General features: G+C 45.4%; 1 protein-coding gene across 3 annotated transcripts in view; it reads left to right on the top strand.

Annotated features, from left to right (window-relative positions):
* Positions 1–20,729, top strand: part of LOC122929253 (aspartate aminotransferase, cytoplasmic-like) — a 41,792-nt gene that overhangs the window by 7,342 nt on the left and 13,721 nt on the right. For all 3 annotated transcript variants that reach the window (XM_044282765.1, XM_044282767.1, XM_044282766.1), the window contains exons 3-4: positions 4,249–4,430; positions 4,661–4,778. In XM_044282765.1, the coding sequence (XP_044138700.1) occupies positions 4,249–4,430; positions 4,661–4,778 (300 nt within the window). The remainder of the gene's footprint in view (positions 1–4,248; positions 4,431–4,660; positions 4,779–20,729) is intronic.

Genomic DNA, 20,729 nt, shown 5'->3' with positions numbered 1-20,729 from the left:
CTAAGAAACGGGACATTGATGACGAGCAAATGAGAATCATTGGAACATTCGATTTGGCACACAAAGAGATATGGGAGATACTTTAGGATTCATGGGGTATCCTTAAATCTAACCCGGTTGTGGGAGATTTAGTGGTGTAGTGTACGTAGCCACGTATATTTCCCAAAAGCAATATGTGGGTAAGACCAAGAGGGAATTTAGAAGATGGATAGGGGAAAACCTATCCAACATTACCAAGCAGGATGATAACCTGGTAGCACAACATACTGTATGCTGAAAAGTCATGCAGGAAGTTTTAACTGTATAAGCTTCCAGGGGATTGAACATGTTAGGCCATCGCCAAGAGGAGAGGACATTGATAACCTTCTGCTATGGAAAGAAGCTGAGCGAACATTTAGACTCCATACTGTAAAACATAATGGACTAAATGAGTTTATATCATATATTCTTATAGCCAAATTTACCACCCTAACTTCTCCCACAGTTTTTACACTACATAGACAGTAATATACCGAAACGTGCGGATTGTTCCCGATTGGTGTGCTATTACTTTATGGAACATTTTGCCAAATGGTTCACGAAATATCAGTGTTTTTGTGGTGAAATTGGTCCTATAGGAATGAATGGCGGAATGTTCAAAACTAGAGTGGGAGCTGACAAAAGCTCGAGTGTGAGCTGAAATATCAGGACATGATTTCTAAACTGCCTCGTTTTCAAGCCCACCTACACAAATTGGCTGCTAATGTTTTTATAAATGTATGTTTTAATGTAATTGTGAAGCACTTTGGGCAACAACATTGCAATTAAATGTGTTATATAAATAAATAAGTTGAAATGCATTACTCACTCTATCAAGCTTGCCATGTGCACTTTTTAAATTTGATCAATCAATTGGTTAGTGTGATGTTTACTATGTTACTCACTCCAAACACTCTACACAGGTACTCTGCCCAGTCCAGCTTTTCCACAGTTATTCCAGCCACTCCAACCACACAACAGTTACTCAAGCCAACAATTTCTGGGGAAATTGTGTGAAGTGTTCTGGTCTCCACCAGTAGTCTACAACTGGAGTGCGCGGAGTAACTGGGTGGTGTACCCAGTTACTTCGCCCACTCCAGTTGTAGACTACTGGTGGAGGCAAGAACACTTCACACAATTTCCCCAGAAATTGTAGCTTTTCTAGTTCTCTATATATTGTCATATGTTTCTGTTTCTTTATTTCATTCTTGCGAATTACTGTTGCCAATTCCAGATGTGGGGCTGATTGGTAATTGAGCCACGCTGGAGGCGCACACAGTGATATTGGATAACTCCTCTCTCCTACATTGATGTTTACCGCAGCTGTGTATTGGGTAATATCTTGATCATGCTAATGTAAACACAATGGTAATTTTTGATGATTTCCCTATTTTAGGGAGGTATCATATGTAGTCATGTCACTACAGTGTATATTGTCTATTCACTAGGTGGCATGCTGTTAGTTGATGAATACTAAGATCGATCTGATTAACCGGCTCTTCATTGTACTATGTCCCCAAAGACACACTGCTGCGAGACTCCACTGGGAGGGAGTGGCTACTCCCACGGATTTGCCGACCGTGCCACGGCCATCATAGTGCCGGTGGCTACTTTGAGCTGCACGCACCATATGAGAGGAGTGCAGCGCTTATCTGTTTTGTTATTCTGTTTCAGTACGTGCGCTGACTCCTCGTCGAGGAAGACGTGAGTTATGAACCAAGTTACACATGTAGCCCATTTGTACTGAGAGCTATGTAACTAGGGACTGAACGCAGGGCAACACGTAAATAGCAAACCTATGCTGCCATTGGTTCAAGTGAGCGCAGAGTTAGGCTCAGGGGATCATAAGTGGGCAAGCGCTGATGTTTGGATATACAGTACAGACCAAAAGTTTGGACACACCTTCTCATTCAAAGAGTTTTCTTTATTTTCATGACTATGCAAATTGTAGATTCACACTGAAGGCATCAAAACTATGAATTAACACATGTGGAATTATATACATAACTAAAAAGTGTGAAACAACTGAAAATATGTCATATTCTAGGTTCTTCAAAGTAGCCACCTTTTGCTTTGATTACTGCTTTGCACACTCTTGACATTCTCTTGATGAGCTTCAAGAGGTAGTCACCTGAAATGGTCTTCCAACAGTCTTGAAGGAGTTCCCAGAGATGCTTAGCACTTGTTGGCCCTTTTTGCCTTCACTCTGAGGTCCAGCTCACCCCAAACCATCTCGATTGGGTTCAGGTCCGGTGACTGTGGAGGCCAGGTCATCTGGCACAGCACCCCATCACTCTCCTTCATGGTCAAATAGCCCTTACACAGCCTGGAGGTGTGTTTGGGGTCATTGTCCTGCTGAAAAATAAATGATGGTCCAACTAAACGCAAACCAGATGGAATAGCATGCCGCTGCAAGATGCTGTGGTAGCCATGCTGGTTCAGTGTGCCTTCAATTTTGAATAAATCCCCAACAGTGTCACCAGCAAAGCACCCCCACACCATCACACCTCCTCCTCCATGCTTCACGGTGGGAACCAGGCATGTAGAGTCCATCCGTTCACCTTTTCTGCGTCGCACAAAGACACCAAAGATCTCAAATTTGGACTCATCAGACCAAAGCACAGATTTCCACTGGTCTAATGTCCATTCCTTGTGTTCTTTAGCCCAAACAAGTCTCTTCTGCTTGTTGCCTGTCCTTAGCAGTGGTTTCCTAGCAGATATTCTACCATGAAGGCCTGATTCACACAGTCTCCTCTTAACAGTTGTTCTAGAGATGTGTCTGCTGCTAGAACTCTGTGTGGCATTGACCTGGTCTCTAATCTGAGCTGCTTTTAACCTGCGATTTCTCAGGCTGGTGACTCGGATGAACTTATCCTCCGCAGCAGAGGTGACTCTTGGTCTTCCTTTCCTGGGGCGGTCCGCATGTGAGCCAGTTTCTTTGTAGCGCTTGATGATTTTTGTGACTGCACTTGGGGACACTTTCAAAGTTTTTCCAATTTTTCAGACTGACTGACCTTCATTTCTTAAAGTAATGATGGCCACTCGTTTTTCTTTACTTAGCTGCTTTTTTCTTGCCATAATACAAATTCTAACAGTCTATTCAGTAGGACTATCAACTGTGTATCCACCTGACTTCTCCACAATGCAACTGATGGTCCCAACCCCATTTATAAGGCAAGAAATCCCACTTATTAATCCTGACAGGGCACACCTGTGAAGTGAAAACCCTTTCAGGTGACTACTTCTTGAAGCTCATCAAGAGAATGCCAAGAGTGTGCAAAGCAGTAATCAAAGCAAAAGGTGGCTACTTTGAAGAACCTAGAATAAGACATATATTTTCAGTTGTTTCACACTTTTTTGTTATATATATAATTCCACATGTTTTAATTTATAGTTTTGATGCCTTCAGTGTGAATCTACAATTGTCATAGTCATGAAAATTAAGAAAACTCTTTAAATGAGAAGGTGTGTCCAAACTTTTGGTCTGTACTGTATATTGGTCAGTGTGTCGAGTGTCCCTTGCCTTCATAGTAGTGGGAACTATATAAAAATAAGCCACCAATTTACACCCGTCAAGATTAGGGTGTCATGGTGGGTTTGGTGGTTATGTGAAGTTTATCTATAAAAGAGGTAGACAGCTATTTGAAACTGATATTTTTATCAGAGATTCCAACAAAGTTTTGGGTTTTCTTTTTAATATTTTTGAGCTCTATCCTTTATAAAGTTAAGAGTCTTTACATATTGATAGACGCAAATTTCTATATCACCTCCTTAGTTAATTGCAGTGTCTGTCAGAAAAAAATATATATACATATGTGGTATCGCTGTAATCGTACTGACCCGGAGAATGAAAATTACAGGTCAGTTTTACTGTATACGGAACACCATTAAAAAAAACTGTTGCAGAATGTTTTTTTTTTCCAGTTTCAATCCGTTTGGATACTATGCAATATTAAATTATGCCATCAGAAAGTACAACTTGTCCCACAAACATAAGCCCTCATAATGGTGTGTCAATGGTAAAATAAAAACTTTATCGCCTCAGAAAGGCAGGGAGTGAAAAACAAAAACACCTCTGGGGCTGAAAGTGTTAGTGAGGCATTGCCAATGTTTTCTCTATGTAGATATGGAAAGCATTATGCCGTACCATCTTTATTTGGTCTGTGGGGGCAGAATGTCCCATTAACTAGGACGCATGTCTATCATATTCTATCATATTTTTTTTAATAGCCCTCTTATCTGAGGATGGCCAACCATGGGTTCCGATGCCAGTGAAGAAGGCCTACCTCAAGATAGTCAATGACCCAACAAGAAATTATGAGCATCTGCCAGTCGCTGGAGCACCAGAGTTCATCCGAGGAGCTACAGAGTTTGCTCTTGGGAAGAACAGCAAAGCTATCTTACAAAATAGGGTAAGTGAAATTTCGAGGAATCTCGCCAACTTCCATAGTGATTACCTTAGTCAATTGTTGGAGCTGAAATTGTTTATGTCGGGGGTGTGGGGGTGTAAATGAGTAGTTTTGTAAAACGTAGTCTTTTTTCCAAAACCCACTAAATGCTACGATGATTTTCTGGTGATAACTAAGGAAAACATTTTTATTTAATTTTTTATTTCCCCTTATGTTTTTTTTTTTTCTGTCAGGCAAGTGGTGTACAAACCCCAGGATCTACCGGGGCTTTCAGAATAGGAGCGGAGTTCCTAAATCGCTGGTATAATAGCAATCGGGAAACTTCAGTCTGTCTTGCTCTGCTTGCTCATGGTAAGCCCCATTTTGATAGATAAGGCAGGCACCTCTGTATCTTTACGCCTGCCATGAGAAACATGGACATAGCTTTTATGTCCACCAGCCATCTTGAGCTGTACATTAAGTGGAACAGTGTTTAGAGGTTAAAAGAAATGTCGCCAAATTTTTTTATCTGCCAGTTAACCCCTTCCTGGCTGCCCAAAGCAGCTCTGTACAGGTAACTACAAAAAAGTTATAGAGGTCAGAATATTGCGATGAAAAGAAAAAAATATATAAAAATTCCCCCCCCCAGGATTGGTATGCAATATAATGATTGTATTATGCCACTTCTCAGGCACATTTTGTAATCTGTTGGTCCACTGGGGGTATGGATGGTGGATACTATGATACTTATCCACTAAGAAATGGAAATGATAAACTAGTGTCTGTGCAGTTTGACTTATAGAAAATGAATTGGAACCATATTGGCCTATTCATTCGTTATAAGTAGGGTTGAGCGAAACCAAACTGTAATGTTCGGGTTCATACTGAACTTTAGGATTTTTGGACCCCGAACCCAAACATTTCTGTAAAAGTTTGGGTTCGGTGTTCGGCGCTTTCTTGGTGCTTTTTGAAAGGCTGCACAGCAGCCAATCAACAAGCGTCATACTACTTGCCCCAATAGGCCATCACAGCCATGCCTACTAATGGCATGGCTGTGATAGGCCAGAGCAGCATGTGACCCAGCCTCTATATAAGCTTGAGTCAAGTAGCGCTGCACGTCACTCTGCTGTTACAAGTGTAGGGAGAGGATGCTGCTGCTGTGAGGGAGAGAATAGGAGAGAATCTAACTCTGCGATCTACCTAGAAATAGTTGTGTGGGTGTAGGACACAATTGTTTTACCCTGCCCTGAGGCCATTGACCAAAAAAATAAAAATAATTTAGAATTCTGTTAGTTAGGTGGGTGGTGGCGCCGGCCATTTTATGCATGCTCAGTGCACCAGCACTGCATCTGAGCTTTTGGGACATTGCAAATTACCATTTTTGGGGGGCAAACTACAACATCTGGATTAGTCAGTCTGCAATTTAAGCTAAAAATACACCCAGAATTTTCTGGGGTTTGAAAAACACACTTTTTTGACAAAAAAAACACTTTTTTCAGGCCTTGCAGCATCAGCACGTGTGAAATTACAGGCTTATCTACTGCTGTCAAATTCAGTTGTTAAAAAAACACTTGTTTGGGCACAAAAAATTTATTTGGCAGCCTTTGATGCAGATGTCATTGCGAGATACACCCTTAATACCAGGGGCGTAGCTAGAACTGACTGGGCCCCACAGCAAATTTTTGTACTGGGCCCCTCCCAAACTTAATGGACGCACTCATACACACACTCGCCACATACATGGACGCACTCATACACGCATTCACCACATACATGGATGCACTCATACACTCACCACATACATGGACGCACTCATACACGCATTCACCACATACATGGACGCACTCATACACGTACTCACCATATACATGGACGCACTCATACAGGCACTCACCACATACATGGACGCACTTATACAGGCACTCACAACATACATGGACTCACTCATACAGGCACTCACCACATACATGGACGCACTCATACAGGCACTCACCACATACATGGACGCACTCATAAAGGCACTCACAACATACATGGACTCACTCATACAGGCACTCACCACATACATGGATGCACTCATACACTCACCACATACATGGACGCACTCATACACGCATTCACCACATACATGGACGCACTCATACACGTACTCACCATATACATGGACGCACTTATACAGGCACTCACCATATACATGGACGCACTTATACAGGCACTCACCACATATATGGACGCACTCATACAGGCACTCACCATATACATGGATGCACTCATACAGGCACTCACAACATACATGGACTCACTCATACAGGCACTCACCACATACATGGATGCACTCATACACTCACCACATACATGGATGCACTCATACAGGAACTCACTACATACATGGACGCACGTATACAGGCACTCACCACATACATGGACGCTCTAATACAGGCACTCACTACATACATGGACGCACTCATACAGGCACTCACTACATACATGACTCACTCATACAGGCACTCACTACATACAGGGACGCACTCATACAGGCACTCACCATATACATGGACGCACTCATACAGGCACTCACCACATACATGGACGCACTTATACAGGCACTCACCATATACATGGACGCACTATACAGGCACTCACCACATATATGGACGCACTCATACAGGCACTCACTACATACATGGACGCACTCATACAGGCACTCACTACATACATGGACGCACTCATACAGGCACTCACCATATACATGGACGCACTCATACAGGCACTCACCACATACATGGACGCACTCATACAGGCACTCACTACATACATGGACGCACTCATACAGGCACTCACTACATACATGGACGCACTCATACAGGCACTCACCATATACATGGACGCACTCATACAGGCACTCACCACATACATGGACGCACTCATACAGGCACTCACAACATACATGGACTCACTCATACAGGCACTCACCACATATATGGACATATATACTGTGTGTATGTGTATATATATATATATATATATATATATATATATATACACATGAACTTACAAGTAGTTATACACCTATTTCTACAGACAGACACTTACCTTTCCTGTAGACAGCTGATGTCTGGTCCTCACAGGCAGCCTGGAGAAGTAGGTGCCATCACCCCTCTGTGCCATCCAGTGACAGCAGTAGTAGGTTTTAGGCGGGACCAGTCTCCCTCCATAGTCCCACTCCCAGTCCCTCCTCCCCACAGCAGGACAGGTAACAACCCCCCCCCCCCCCCCATTTAATAAAACATGAAAAACATGAAAAAAAATTGTTTAAACAAAATACTAAATATGAGCGGAGGGGGTTGTAGATTAGATATATGATAGATAGATAGATAGATGGAGTCATGCATGCTGATCACTGCAGTCTGCACAGTCCTGCTTGTACATACACACCTCATATCTCAGCAGGAGTGTGAACCATAGGAATCTAATAGAGCAGTTTCACGTTACGTCATTCCTGTCATGTGACGTCTGCCGGAAGTCGAGCTGCTTTGTGATAGGAGCTTTACAATTCAAGTTAGTAGGCAGGAAATGGTGTGTGCACGGTGATGACAATGCCGGGGACGGGCGGATGACAGCTGTAGGGCTCACACTGTGTCATTACTAGGTGAGATCATGGCATTGCTGAGGAGTGGGGGCCACTAAGCGCCCAGTGTAGTGGGCGGGGCGCGGGCGGTCCAACATGAGGTAGGCCGGCGGATGCGGTGGAGGGGGCCGGAACGGGGGTGTAGCGGAGGCGGAGCCAGGCTGGCACCAGCGCCGCCCGCAGACCGCAGTGCAGGAAAGGAATGAATTTCCCCGCCCCCTCCACCGCCTGAGTCCGCCTCCTACTAACTAGAGGGACTGGGTGGGAGGACTCAGGAGGCGGACTCAGGCGGTGGAGGGGGCGGGGAAATTCATTCCTTTCCTGCACTGCGGTCTGCGGCGGCGCTGGTGCCAGCCTGGCTCCGCCTCCGCTACGCCCCCGTTCCGGCCCTCTCCACCGCATCCGCCGGCCTACCTCATGTTGGACCGCCCGCGCCCCGCCCACTACACTGGGCGGGCGGTCGGCCCCCTGGCTGCCTGTGAGTGCTGTGATGTATAAAAAAAAATTAAAATGATGCGGTCCGGACGGGCGGGCCCCCAGTGGCGTAGGGCCCCATAGCCACTGCTATGGTTGCTATGGCGATCCCTATACATTTGGGTTACATTAAGAGATTTGAAATACCGCCATTTGGTGCACCAATATTGAATTCTGACCTACAGTGGTTCAGACCGTGTGAGATACTACCTCTACATACAGAGGTTTGATTCAGGGATTTGAAATGCAGCCATTTGAAATACAGCCATTTTGGGCAAAGATATATTTACTTCAGGCCTACACTGGTACAGGCCCTGTGAGATACTCCCTCTACATACAGGGGTTTGATTCAGGCATTTGAAATACAGCCATTTTGTGCAACAATATATATTTACTTCAGGCCTACACTGGTTCAGACCGTGTGAGATGCCCCCCTACATACAGGGGTTTGATTCAGGGATTTGAAATAAAGCCATTTGAAATACAACCATTTTGGGCAAAGATATGTTTACTTCAGGCCTACACTGGTTCAAGCCCTGTAAGATACTTCCTTTACATACTGTCGTTCTATTCTACTATTATTTAAACACCCATTTAGGGCAAGATCCTAAATTCGAAAAATATGAGGAGAGCGTCAAAAAAGGGACGTACCCCAGGTCGTGGTGCTGCTGGTGGATCTCTTCTTGCACACATTAATTTCCCTTATTAGCAAGACGTATTTTGCAATAGTCTTTAAACATAACCAATTAAAGTAATGTTCCCAAATATTTAGGAGGGTCACGCAGGGCCGGACTGGGGATAAAAACCAGCCCTGGAAAAAGTTGCACACCAGCCCCACAACGTTGCGTCATTATTTACTTGTTTATAAAAGGGGAAAGCATTCATTTTAAAACACGTGTGTAAACACGAATATGAACTTTGCCCCACAATAGCTCTTTTGTAGAACCCCATTGTTCATATTACCGTTTTACTGGCTAGGGCAGCGCTAAATCCCAGCCATCAGTGCCGTTGACGTCACCGGGGTTCCTGGCAGCCCCATGGAGAGCCCCGGCACATCACCAGATCTTCAAAAAATGCCTTTGCCCTGCGCGATTTAGCGCAGGGCAAAGGAGAGCATCGGAGCATGAACTGCTCCGATGCTCAAGTCAGAAGGCCTGCCTGGGTGAAAATGGAGGGATGTCCGGGTTCAGCTCTGAACCCGAACAACCCCTTTAATTTATACTCCGATATAGTCCTCCTGTAAGTACCTGGCCTTCCCCCTCTGTCCTCCTCTTCCTCACCCCCTTCCCCTTCTGTCCCCCTTGAATGTATGTCAGCAGCAGCACCAGGAGAAGGACTGGAGCTGCAGGCTGCACAGGGACAAGTGAGTGACTGGCAACCCCTTCCTGCTGTCACAGAGTTGCTGGGTTCTCCTGGAAAAGTTGTTGAAGTGCAGCTGCCTGGAGGTGGTGGGCTTCAAGCTTCTCACAGCCACTCTGACCACCATGCATGGAGTTTCAGCTGCCTGGAAGTGACCTCCAGGCTTCTATGTAGGAAGGCACAGTAGACTGCTGGGAGCTGCCTGTGTGGAGGCTGAGCAGCCTGCTGGATGCAGAGAGCTGTGTGATCACTGTCCCCTCCTGTACAGAGAGCAGCAAGGGACTCTCCAGGAGTGGCATCAGCTGGGCAGATCCGCTTCTAGGATGTGGGCTCCATGGGCATTCTGTAACCCTCACATGCTTCTTTATACATCACAGCAAGGAGATTGGGGCAGTTGACAGCAGGGCTCTGGCTGGAGGTAGCACTTTGTGAAAGGTTGTCACACAGGTTGTCAGGGGCTGGGAGTGGAGAACATCTTGGTGTGTAACCTGGTGTCACTGTGCTGTACAAAGGATCTGCTGGGCATGGTGCCTCCACAGAGGGCAGATAATCAGATTGACTGAGGAGGGCTTGTACTTTGGAGAAGAATATGTGGCTTCATGTGACAGAGCAGAGGAATCGCACAGAAGAGTGTGTGGATGAGGATACGTCGTGTCTCCAGGAGCTCTGCCGCTGACATCTCCAAGTGACAGACACTGCTGACCCCCCTGGCACCCTGCACACAGAGCCTTCCTGTATGTATGGCTGGTGCCAACTTGTGATCAGATCTGACAGTCTGAAGCCAGGAAGCGCTGCCACCCTGTCCCCAGGTCTGCTCTGTGCATGCACCCAGAGCCCTCTGTGCCCACGCCGGTGATGCCATGTCCCGCAACCATAGTGGAGGTGATGTGGGAGGCTCTGGGCTCTGGATAAAAAGCAGCTCTGGAGGTAAAGGCAGGGGCAGGGACCGTTACTACGGCACGAAAGATGTGGAGTCGGGGCAACAGGGTGCTGTTGAACTCCAGTAGAGGGGATGGGCTGCTTCTCCTGGGCGCCGGTGACACTGGCAGGGGCAGCGGTGTGGGACCAGGAGGGGGCTTGCAGGAGAGCCGCCGTGGGAAGCAGGGAGCTCGCATGAGCTTATTGGGGAAGCCGCTGTCGTACAACAGCAGCCAGAGCTGCCGGAGGAACGTGAAGTACCGGAGGCTGCATAACTACCTGTGCAACGTGCTGGAGAGACCCCGGGGCTGGGCATTTGTCTACCACGTCTTTGTGAGTACCGGACACCGTGCTGCTGTGTATAATGCACCGCCACTCGCCACATGTGGGCATGGCCCTGACATCCAATACATACCAGGGAAAGCTATACTGTGCATTTATAATATGTGCAGGGTGCCTGGGGGGGTCCAGCAGGGTCTGTCACTTGGAGATGTCAGGGGCAGAGCTCCTGGAGACACGACGTATCCTCATCCACACACTCTTCTGTGCGATTCCTCTGCTCTGTCACATGAAGCCACATATTCTTCTCCAAAGTACAAGCCCTCCTCAGTCAATCTGATTCCCTGCCCTCTGTGGAGGCACCATGCCCAGCAGATCCTTTGTACAGCACAGTGACACCAGGTTACACACCAAGATGTTCTCCACTCCCAGCCCCTGACAACCTGTGTGACAACCTTTCACAAAGTGCTACCTCCAGCCAGAGCCCTGCTGTCAACTGCCCCAATCTCCTTGCTGTGATGCATAAAGAAGCATGTGAGGGTACAGAGTGCCCATGGAGCCCAGATCCTAGAAGCTGATTTGCCCAGCCGATGCCACTCCTGGAGATTACTGTAAACTGGAGACTGTATGTAAACTAATAGTATACACTACATAACCCTGGCAGCCTGCACAGTCACATGTGGGCACAGCCCTGGCATCCAATACATATCACAGAGAGCTATACTGTGCATTATAAGCTATACTGCACAGTATAGCTCTCTGTGATATACCATATTTTTCGCCGTATAAGACGCACCGGCCTATAAGACGCACCTAGGTTTTTGAGGAGGAAAATAAGAAAAAAAATATTTTGAACCAAAAGGTGTGCTTTTGGTGGGTTTTGAACTAATTGTGGTCTGTGGATGGCACTGTTATGGGGGATCTGTGGCTGACGGACACTGTTATGGGGGGGATCTGTGGCTGACGGGCACTGTTATGGGGGGATCTGTGGCTGACGGGCACTGTTATGGGGTATCTGTGGGTGACGGGCACTGTTATGGGGGATCTGTGGGTGACGGGCACTGTTATGGGGGGATCTGTGGGTGACGGGCACTGTTATGGGGGATCTGTGGGTGACGGGCACTGTTATGGGGGATCTGTGGGTGACGGGCACTGTTATGGGGGATCTGTGGGTGACGCACATGGGGGATCTGTGGGTGACACTTATGGGGGATCTGTGGGTGACACTTATGGGGGGACACTTATGGGGGATCTGTGGGTGACACTTATGGGGGATCTGTGGGTGACACTTGTGGGGGATCTGTGGGTGACACTTATGGGGATCTGTGGGCGGCTCTTATTGGGGTCTCTGTGTATGACAGTTATGGGGGGGATCTGTGGATGACACATATATAGCATCTTATGCTATGTGTCATCCACAGATCCCCTCCATAAGTGTCCCTGCAGTGAATGACCCTCAATACAGGGCTGGGGGCCGGCATCTGGCTTTATAATGACAGCGGGGCCCGTGCAGTGACTATTCTACTACACGGGCCCCGCTCACTGTATAATCGTATGTCTAATAGTAAATAGTTATGTGCATAATCGCATAATGAGCGGAGTACTTACAACTACAAGCGCTCGCCGAGAGGAGGGAGGAGGCAGGAGGCAGGCCGGGAGGACAGGCGCTGGCAGCGTGAGTCATACGTCATGCGCCCACGCCGCCTGCTTCATTCATAAAGTGGGCGGCGCAGGCGCGTGACGTATGACTCAAACACTGCCAGCGCCCGTCCTCCCAGCCTGCCTCCTCCCTACTCTCGGCGAGCGTTTGTAGTTGTAAGTACTCCGCAAAAAATTTGCGCAAAAAAAATCGCGCAAAATTTCGCGCGAAAATTCGCACGGAAATTCGCAAATCGCAAAATAAGCTGCATTCGCCGTATAAGACGCACTGCTATTTTCCCCCCACTTTTGGGGGGATAAAAGTGCGTCTTATACGGCGAAAAATGGTATATTGGATGCCAGGGATGTGCCCACATGTGACTGTGCAGGCTGTCAGGGTTATGTAGTGTATATTAGTGTACATACAGTCTTAAAATTTATAGGACTGTATGTAAATAATATACACTACATAACCCTGACAGCCTGCACAGTCACATGTAGGCACAGCCTGGCCCCTTCTTACCCCCAGTATTTGCGGCTCCTCAAGTCCTCTCAGGGCTGTTTGCATAGGTCATGACGGCGGGCGGCAGACACAGGGGTCGGGCTCTGCTTCCGGTCTGCGGCCTGGGCATCTGGAGGTGAGGCCACTTGCAGGAAGTCAGAGAGGGGCAGCCACACACAGGACAGCCAGCCAGGAGGATCACGGGCTGCTGCTCACAGTGACACCAGGTGGTCGGAGGGAGCAGTGCCGCTCCCACGGAGGCCGGCTGCCGGCCTGCTCAGCTCCACCCACCGGCCACCACTACAGAGCTTTCAGATTCGGCCTGCCGGCCGCCGAAAAGGTGCAGACACATCTTAAAGCGGCCCCAGGGCCGGCGGCCTACCGGGAAATTTCCCGGTATCCCGGTGGGCCAGTCCGGCCCTGGGAGGGTGTTCATTTACACCTTAAAAGGAAATCATTGACTTATAGTATTTACAGGGACATTAAAATACACATTTCTAGCTGTGTAGAGGGAAAAGGTACAGTATAATGCTTTTTCAAGATACTACAACCATTCTCCTTTCCCATAGATTCCCTTAAATGTGTTTTCCGCTTTTTACTATTGATGACCTATCCTTGGCGCTGGAAGTCAGACTGCACCGATCTGATATTGATGATCTATCCTGAGGATAGGTCATTAATAGTAAAAAGTGTACAACCCTTTAAGAAGGGTAAGTGTAGATACTTGTCAGGTAGATTCTAAAAAAATGACCTGGGGTACAATTCCATGCCCATTTGCTCCCAACCTACAGCATTTGAATTGCGAGTAGTGCCCCTTTATCACACTAAGAACATACAGAACCCCTAAACAAATATAGACCCTCTAAAGAAATACAGAATCCAGACCCTTTAAATAAATCTACAGTCAGGTCCATAAATATTGGGACATCAACACAATTCTAACATTTTTGGCTCTATACACCCATGGGTGTAGGAACCCCCCAAAATCTCGGGGGGGACAGCATTTTTGCTCGCCAGGGTATATTCTTATTCAGTAAACTGCGAGTTGTTTATATTGTTAAATTTTAAGTGTGTGTGTGTGAAAAATCTCACAGCAAAAAAAATATATGCATAATGAACAGTTCTTTGGTTATCAGGTCACAGAAATTAACCAAACGTTTGGCATATATTTCAGTTATTCCGGGTACTTTCTCTGCCCCCCTCCTTCCCCCCCGCCGAAAAAATAATCTCCCCTTATATATAATTTACTTACAGTTCTGAAGACTCAGGGGTGCTGGCTGGCTTGGCCGGGCAGAAGGAGACTGTGAGGCCTTTTTCTCCAAGCTGCTCCGGATCAGTGCTCTGGGCAGCTGGGCTCCGGGCTGGAAGTGGGCACAATAAGAAAAAAAAAAATTTCATTACACCTCAGGTCAGACCCCCAATGTTAATCAGACCTCAGCTAACAGCCCCAATAAGATCCACAATGTTAATAAGACCTCAGATCACACCTCAGCTCAGACCCCAATATGAATGACCCCCAATCAGACCTCAGATAAGAGCCCCATGCCTCATAGTAGCCCCCAGTGCCTCTCATCAGCCCCCCAGCGCCTCTCATCAGCCAGTACCAACAGCCCCCCAATCATGTGCCAGTAATAACAAGGAACAAGGCCCCCCCAATCATATGGCAGTATAAGCAGCCCCCCCCAATAATGTGCCAGTAATAACAGGCCCCCCCAATAATGTGCCAGTAATAACAGCCCCCCCCATTATGTGCGAGTAATAACAGACCCCCCGCCCCCCCATTATGTGCCAGTAAAATTAAGTATTGTATATATTTAAAAAAAATTAACACTTATCCTTACCTCTTTGGAGCGATGCGATGCAAGCCTCTTCCGGCCTGTGTCCCGACTCCAGCGCTGTACGGCTCAGGCCTAGTAGTGCCGGCAGCCTATCAGAGGAACAGGAAAGGGACACACCTCCCTGCCCTGCTCCTCCGCACATCCTTCTGTTTGTATCACTGTCCTGAGGACGGCAATACAAATAGATCACTATGGAGATGAGCGCTTTGCTTCCACAATGGAAGCGCTCATCTCACTCAGTGCCTGTGCCTGCCCCGCCGCCGCCGCACACACACACATTGCCCCCCTGCCGCTGGGGGGGATTTGACCATACCTGTCCCCCCCCCCCGCATTATTTCCTGGGGGGGGAACCCGTCCCCCCTGCTTCCTACGCCCATGTATACACCATCACAATGGATTTGAAATTAAACTAACAAGATGTGCTTTAACTGCAGACTGTCAGCTTTAATCAGGTGAACTGGTGTAGGAATTACAACAGTTTGCATATATGCCTCCTACTTGTTAAGGGACCAAAAGTAATGGGACAGAATAGTAATCATAAATCAAATTTTCACTCTTTAATACTTGGTTGCAAATTCTTTTCAGTCAATTACAGCCTGAAGTCTGGAACACATAGACATCACCAGACGCTGGGTTTCATCCTTGGTGATGCTCTGCCAGGCCTCTACTGCAACTGTCTTCAGTTCCTGCTTGTTCTTGTTCTTGCATTTTCCCTTCAGTTTTGTCATCAGCAAGTGAAATACATGCTCAATCGAATTCAGATCAGGTGATTGACTTGGCCATTGCATAACATTCCACTTCTTTCCCTTAAAAACCTCTTTGGTTGCTTTTGCAGTATGCTTTGGGTCATTGTCCGTCTGCGGTGTGAAGCACCTTCTGATGATTTCTGAAGCATTTGGCTGAATATGAGCAGATAATATTGCCCGAAACACTTCAGAATTCATCCTGCTGCTTTTGTCAGCTGTCACATCATCGATAAATACAAGAGAACCCGTTCCATTGGCAGCCATACATGCCCACACCATGACACTACCACCACCATGCTTCACTGATGAGGTGGTATGCTTAGGATCATGAGCAGTTCCTTTCCTTCTCCATACTCTTCTCTTCCCATCACTCTGGCAAAAGTTGATCTTGGTCTCATCTGTCCATAGGATGATGTTCCAGAACTGTGAAGGCTTTTTTAGATGTCGTTTGGCAAACTCTAATCTGGCCTTTCTGTTTTTGAGGCTCACCAATGGTTTACATCTTGTGGTGAACCCTCTGTATTCACTCTGGTGAAGTCTTCTCTTGATTGTTAACTTTGACACACATACACCTACCTCCTGGAGAGTGTTCTTGATCTGGCCAACTGTTGTGAAGGCTGTTTTCTTCACCAGGGAAATAATTCTTCGGTCATCCACCACAGTCGTTTTACATGGTCTTCTGGGTCTTTTGGTGTTGCTGAGCTCACCGGTGTGTTCCTTCTTTTTAAGAATGTTCCAAACAGTTGTTTTGGCCACGCCTAATGTTTTTGCTATCTCGCTGATGGGTTTGTTTAGTTATTTTCAGCCTAATGATGGCTTGCTTTACTTATGGTGACCTTTTATCTGCTCATTGTAATTGGGATAATGAGGGAATAACACACACCTGGCCATGGACCAGCTGAGAAGCCAATTGTCCCATTAATTTTGGTCCCTTAACAAGTGGGAGGCACAGATGCAAACTGTTGTAATTCCTACACTGTTCACCTGATTTGGATGTAAATACCCTTAAATTAAAGCTGACCGTCTTCAGTTAAAGCACATCTAGTTTGTTTCATTTCAAATCCATTGTGGTGGTGTATAGAGCCAAACATTTTAGAATTGTGTCGATGTCCCAATATTTATGGACCTGACTGTAGTCCCCAGGCAAGACCTTTATGGTACTACTGCATGGAGGAGTCATGTGGCATTTGGGAAGCAGCCATGCTGTGATCAAGAGCTGCACGGCCCTACTAAAACTAATGAGACTGCACTGTGTAGCCTATCTGCATTATTAATGACAGTGTGGCCCCTTTAATACTGTACAGCCCTTAACAATGCAGACTGGCTTAAACAGTGCAGTCTCATTAGTTTAATTAGAGCCTCATCGCACTTATATGGCCACGCGGTTCTTGATCGCAGCACAGCAGTGTCCTGTAGTCATACTGTACCCTTAAAAAAAATACTGAGTTCAGACCAAATCCCCTAAATATGTACAATCCCCACACCACGTATAGGCCTCTTAAATGAGCGCAGCCAGTGCGGAAAACGGTATTATGATATATAATACTTCTGCCTGAACTTTCTTCTACAGAAATTATACTGAGAGCATTATGCCGGTGTAATTCAGTAGATACAGGTCAGGGACACGCAGCATTATAAATCATTATAATACCGTGCAGGCCTGTGAAATGAACAATATCCATAACCGGAAATCATTGCCATGCGGAGCTTGTTTTCCGCACTGTACACACTTGTCTGAAAGAGGTCAGGTTTAGACTCCCTAAATAAATACACACCTAGAATCGACCACTAAACAAGTATAGGCACCAGACTATGAAAAAATACAGACACCAAACAAAACCCAAAAATAAATACTGTCTTTAAATAAGGACCACCAAACAAACACAGACCCCAGACCTCCAAACAAACATAAACCCCAGGCCAGACCCCTAAAGAAACACAGACCACAGTCCAGGCTCCCAAACACAGACCCCAGACTAGACCTCTAACAAACACAGACCACAGACTAGACCCACAAACAAACACCAACCCCAGACCAGACCCCCAAAGAAACAAACCACAGTCCAGACCCCCAAACACAGACCCCGGACCAGAACCCCAAACAAACACAGACCACAGACTAGACCCCCAAACAAACACAAACCCCAGACCCCCAAACAAACAGACCATAGAACAGACCCCCAAAGCGATACAGACCCTCAAACAAACAGACCCCAGACCAGACCTCCAAGCAAATACAGACTAAAGACCAGACCCCCAAATAGATACAGACCCCAGACCAGACTCTTAAATAAATACAGACAAGGTTCTCTAAATACAGATCCAAGACCAAACTCTGCAGATACAGTACTGACCTGATTTCAGCAGTTTGCCATCTTCCACACCCCTGAACACTGCCATCAGCATCTTGTTGTCTATGATGGAGCTGGGAATGGAGACGACATGTGGGACACCAGGGAAATTTTACTGCTCTTATCTCATCAACACTAGAGTGAAAAAGCATCTAATAATGTATGCAAGATGGTATCTACTCTTTCTTGCTCACTGGGTTCCATGTGATGATTGTACACTTGTACAGAAGCTTTATTATCAAGACTAGGCATTTAATATTGGCCTTGCACCTCTTTGAAGACCAAATGACACCCTTGATACTATTTAGGTTTGGCTTCACATAAGTACGGTACTCTTTGAGAGTAGAAAGAAAAGACTGGATAGTATTACTTGGTCATTCAGTACCTATTCTTGAGCAGTTTCTCACAATAGAATATGCAAAAGAGAGAGTCTCAGAGGAGCAATTCCTTGTCCTGTCCCTGGATTGCTGTCATTGCTCATTGTCACAAGGCTTGTCCTAGGATGTAACCTAGGAAATCCTACCACAACCGAGAAAAATTCCTCAGCATGTGCGTAAATACGACTAATCAAACACTGAGTGACCCAAGTGGGATCTACCCCCAATAATCAGAAGCAATCGCTGCTGCTAAATAAAGTTATTCAAGCTACCGTGTAATAAGTGTACTTGATTTTTAACCCCTTCCCTACATTAGAGGTGCAAGTATGTCATGATGCCAGAGGGGGTGCATGGTGTGGGTTCACAGGCAGGATGCATTAGATAACAGCACAATACACGACAATACAAAAATAGTATGTTTAAAAAAAAAGTACACTAAGGCCAAAAAAAGCTTTCAAACCTAAAAAATCCACAAATACTAAAATTGATAAAGTTCTCGTATCAAGTAAAAATATAAACAATAAAAAACTAACCTAATATGAATCGCCGCCTCTGAAAAAGTCTGAAATATTACTAAATCCAGTTATTTATCCCATATGAAAAACTTTATAAAAAAAAACATAAAAAGTATTAAAACATAAAGAAAAACAATATCGATTTGGATATCAGCAAAATTGTAACGACCCACAGAATAAAGTTGTCGTATCATATATACCGTATGAAGAACGCTGTAAAAACGACTCCCCCCCACCAAAAAAAAAAATTACATTAGTGTTTTTTGCCATGCAGCAAATATTTTTTTTTTGTATAAGTTTCTCAATACTAGTGAAGGGTCATATTCAAATTTGTGATATTTCGCGAATATTTTGTAGAACATTCGTCATATATTCGCGAATTCGTATATTCGTTATATTCTACATTATTTTATTTTTTTACGCGAAAATCAGCAAGGTAATGAATATTGAATTTTGCGCGCTCAATACAGGCGTGGGTCAAAAACGAATATAGTGCTATATATTAGTTTTTTAGAATATTCATTATTTTTTCCATCTGAAGTAATGATTCCTCCCTGCTTAAGTTGCTTGTGGACCAATGACTCATTGGCCCACAAAGCAAGAAGCAGGGCGGAATCATGTGTTCAGATGGAAAAAAATTGCGAATGTTCGTCATTACGATTTATATAGCACTATTTTCCTAATATTCGCAAGTTCTCGAAGTGCTGATAGTCGAGATTAAAATTTGCTATTCTGATATTTGCGCTCAACGCTACTAAATACATGATATGGTACATAAAAATATCATTTAGTTTGGAAAAAATAACCCTTTATACGCTTGATGGAGAAATAAAAAAAAGCTATGGCTTTCAAAGGTATGGATGAAAAATGGATGGATAGGAAGGGGAATTCTCAGGATAAAAGGACTGATTTAGAACCCTACATGGTGACATGCTTACCTGATTTTGGAGAAGACAGACTACGTACCTTTAACTACTTTACATTTTCTTGATAAAACTTTTTGAAAAACAGCTGACACCGTGCTGCAACTAGTGTTGATCACGAATATTCTAATCACGATTTTTTTTGCGAATATTGGCACTTCGAGAATTTGCGAATATCTAGAATATAGTGCTATATCTTCGTAATCGTGAATATTCTAGATTTTATTTTCATCAGTACCCATGATCCCTCACTGCTTCTTGCTTGTGGGACAATGAGAAGGCTGCAATATCTTTGACTTTAGGAGTAGTGTTGATCGCAAATTTTCAGATTGCCAAGAAAGTTATGTCTGGAGATAACGAATTCTCAAATTTGCGATTATATGACGAATATTCGCCCAAATATTTGCTAAATATTACGAATTCGAATATTGCCCATGCCGCTCATTACTGGCTGCAATGGCTAAAGGTGGATTGTGGATTCTCTGACAGATTATTGGGAATGAATGTTCCTGCAACCCTATTTCTTGAAATCTGCCCCTATAATGCTAGGGTTACCAGACGACATGTGTCGTGCTAAATTTTGTCACACTAAGGTTGCGCAACAATTTTTATAATGATAGTCTATGGTGTTGCATTGCGACATGTGACATACTGCGACAATCGTGAAATTATCGTTTCTGGGCAGCAGATCGTGCTCTCCAAGCAACAAAATGCAATAGTGATCCACCATCCTCATACTGTGGAGGAGATGGCTCCATGTATCCTGACAACCTGC

This window comes from Bufo gargarizans, chromosome 2, assembly GCF_014858855.1.
Source record: "Bufo gargarizans isolate SCDJY-AF-19 chromosome 2, ASM1485885v1, whole genome shotgun sequence".
NCBI classification, from domain to species: domain Eukaryota; kingdom Metazoa; phylum Chordata; class Amphibia; order Anura; family Bufonidae; genus Bufo; species Bufo gargarizans.
Note: the sequence above shows the minus strand (reverse complement) of the source record. Positions and strands in the feature narration are given on the sequence as shown.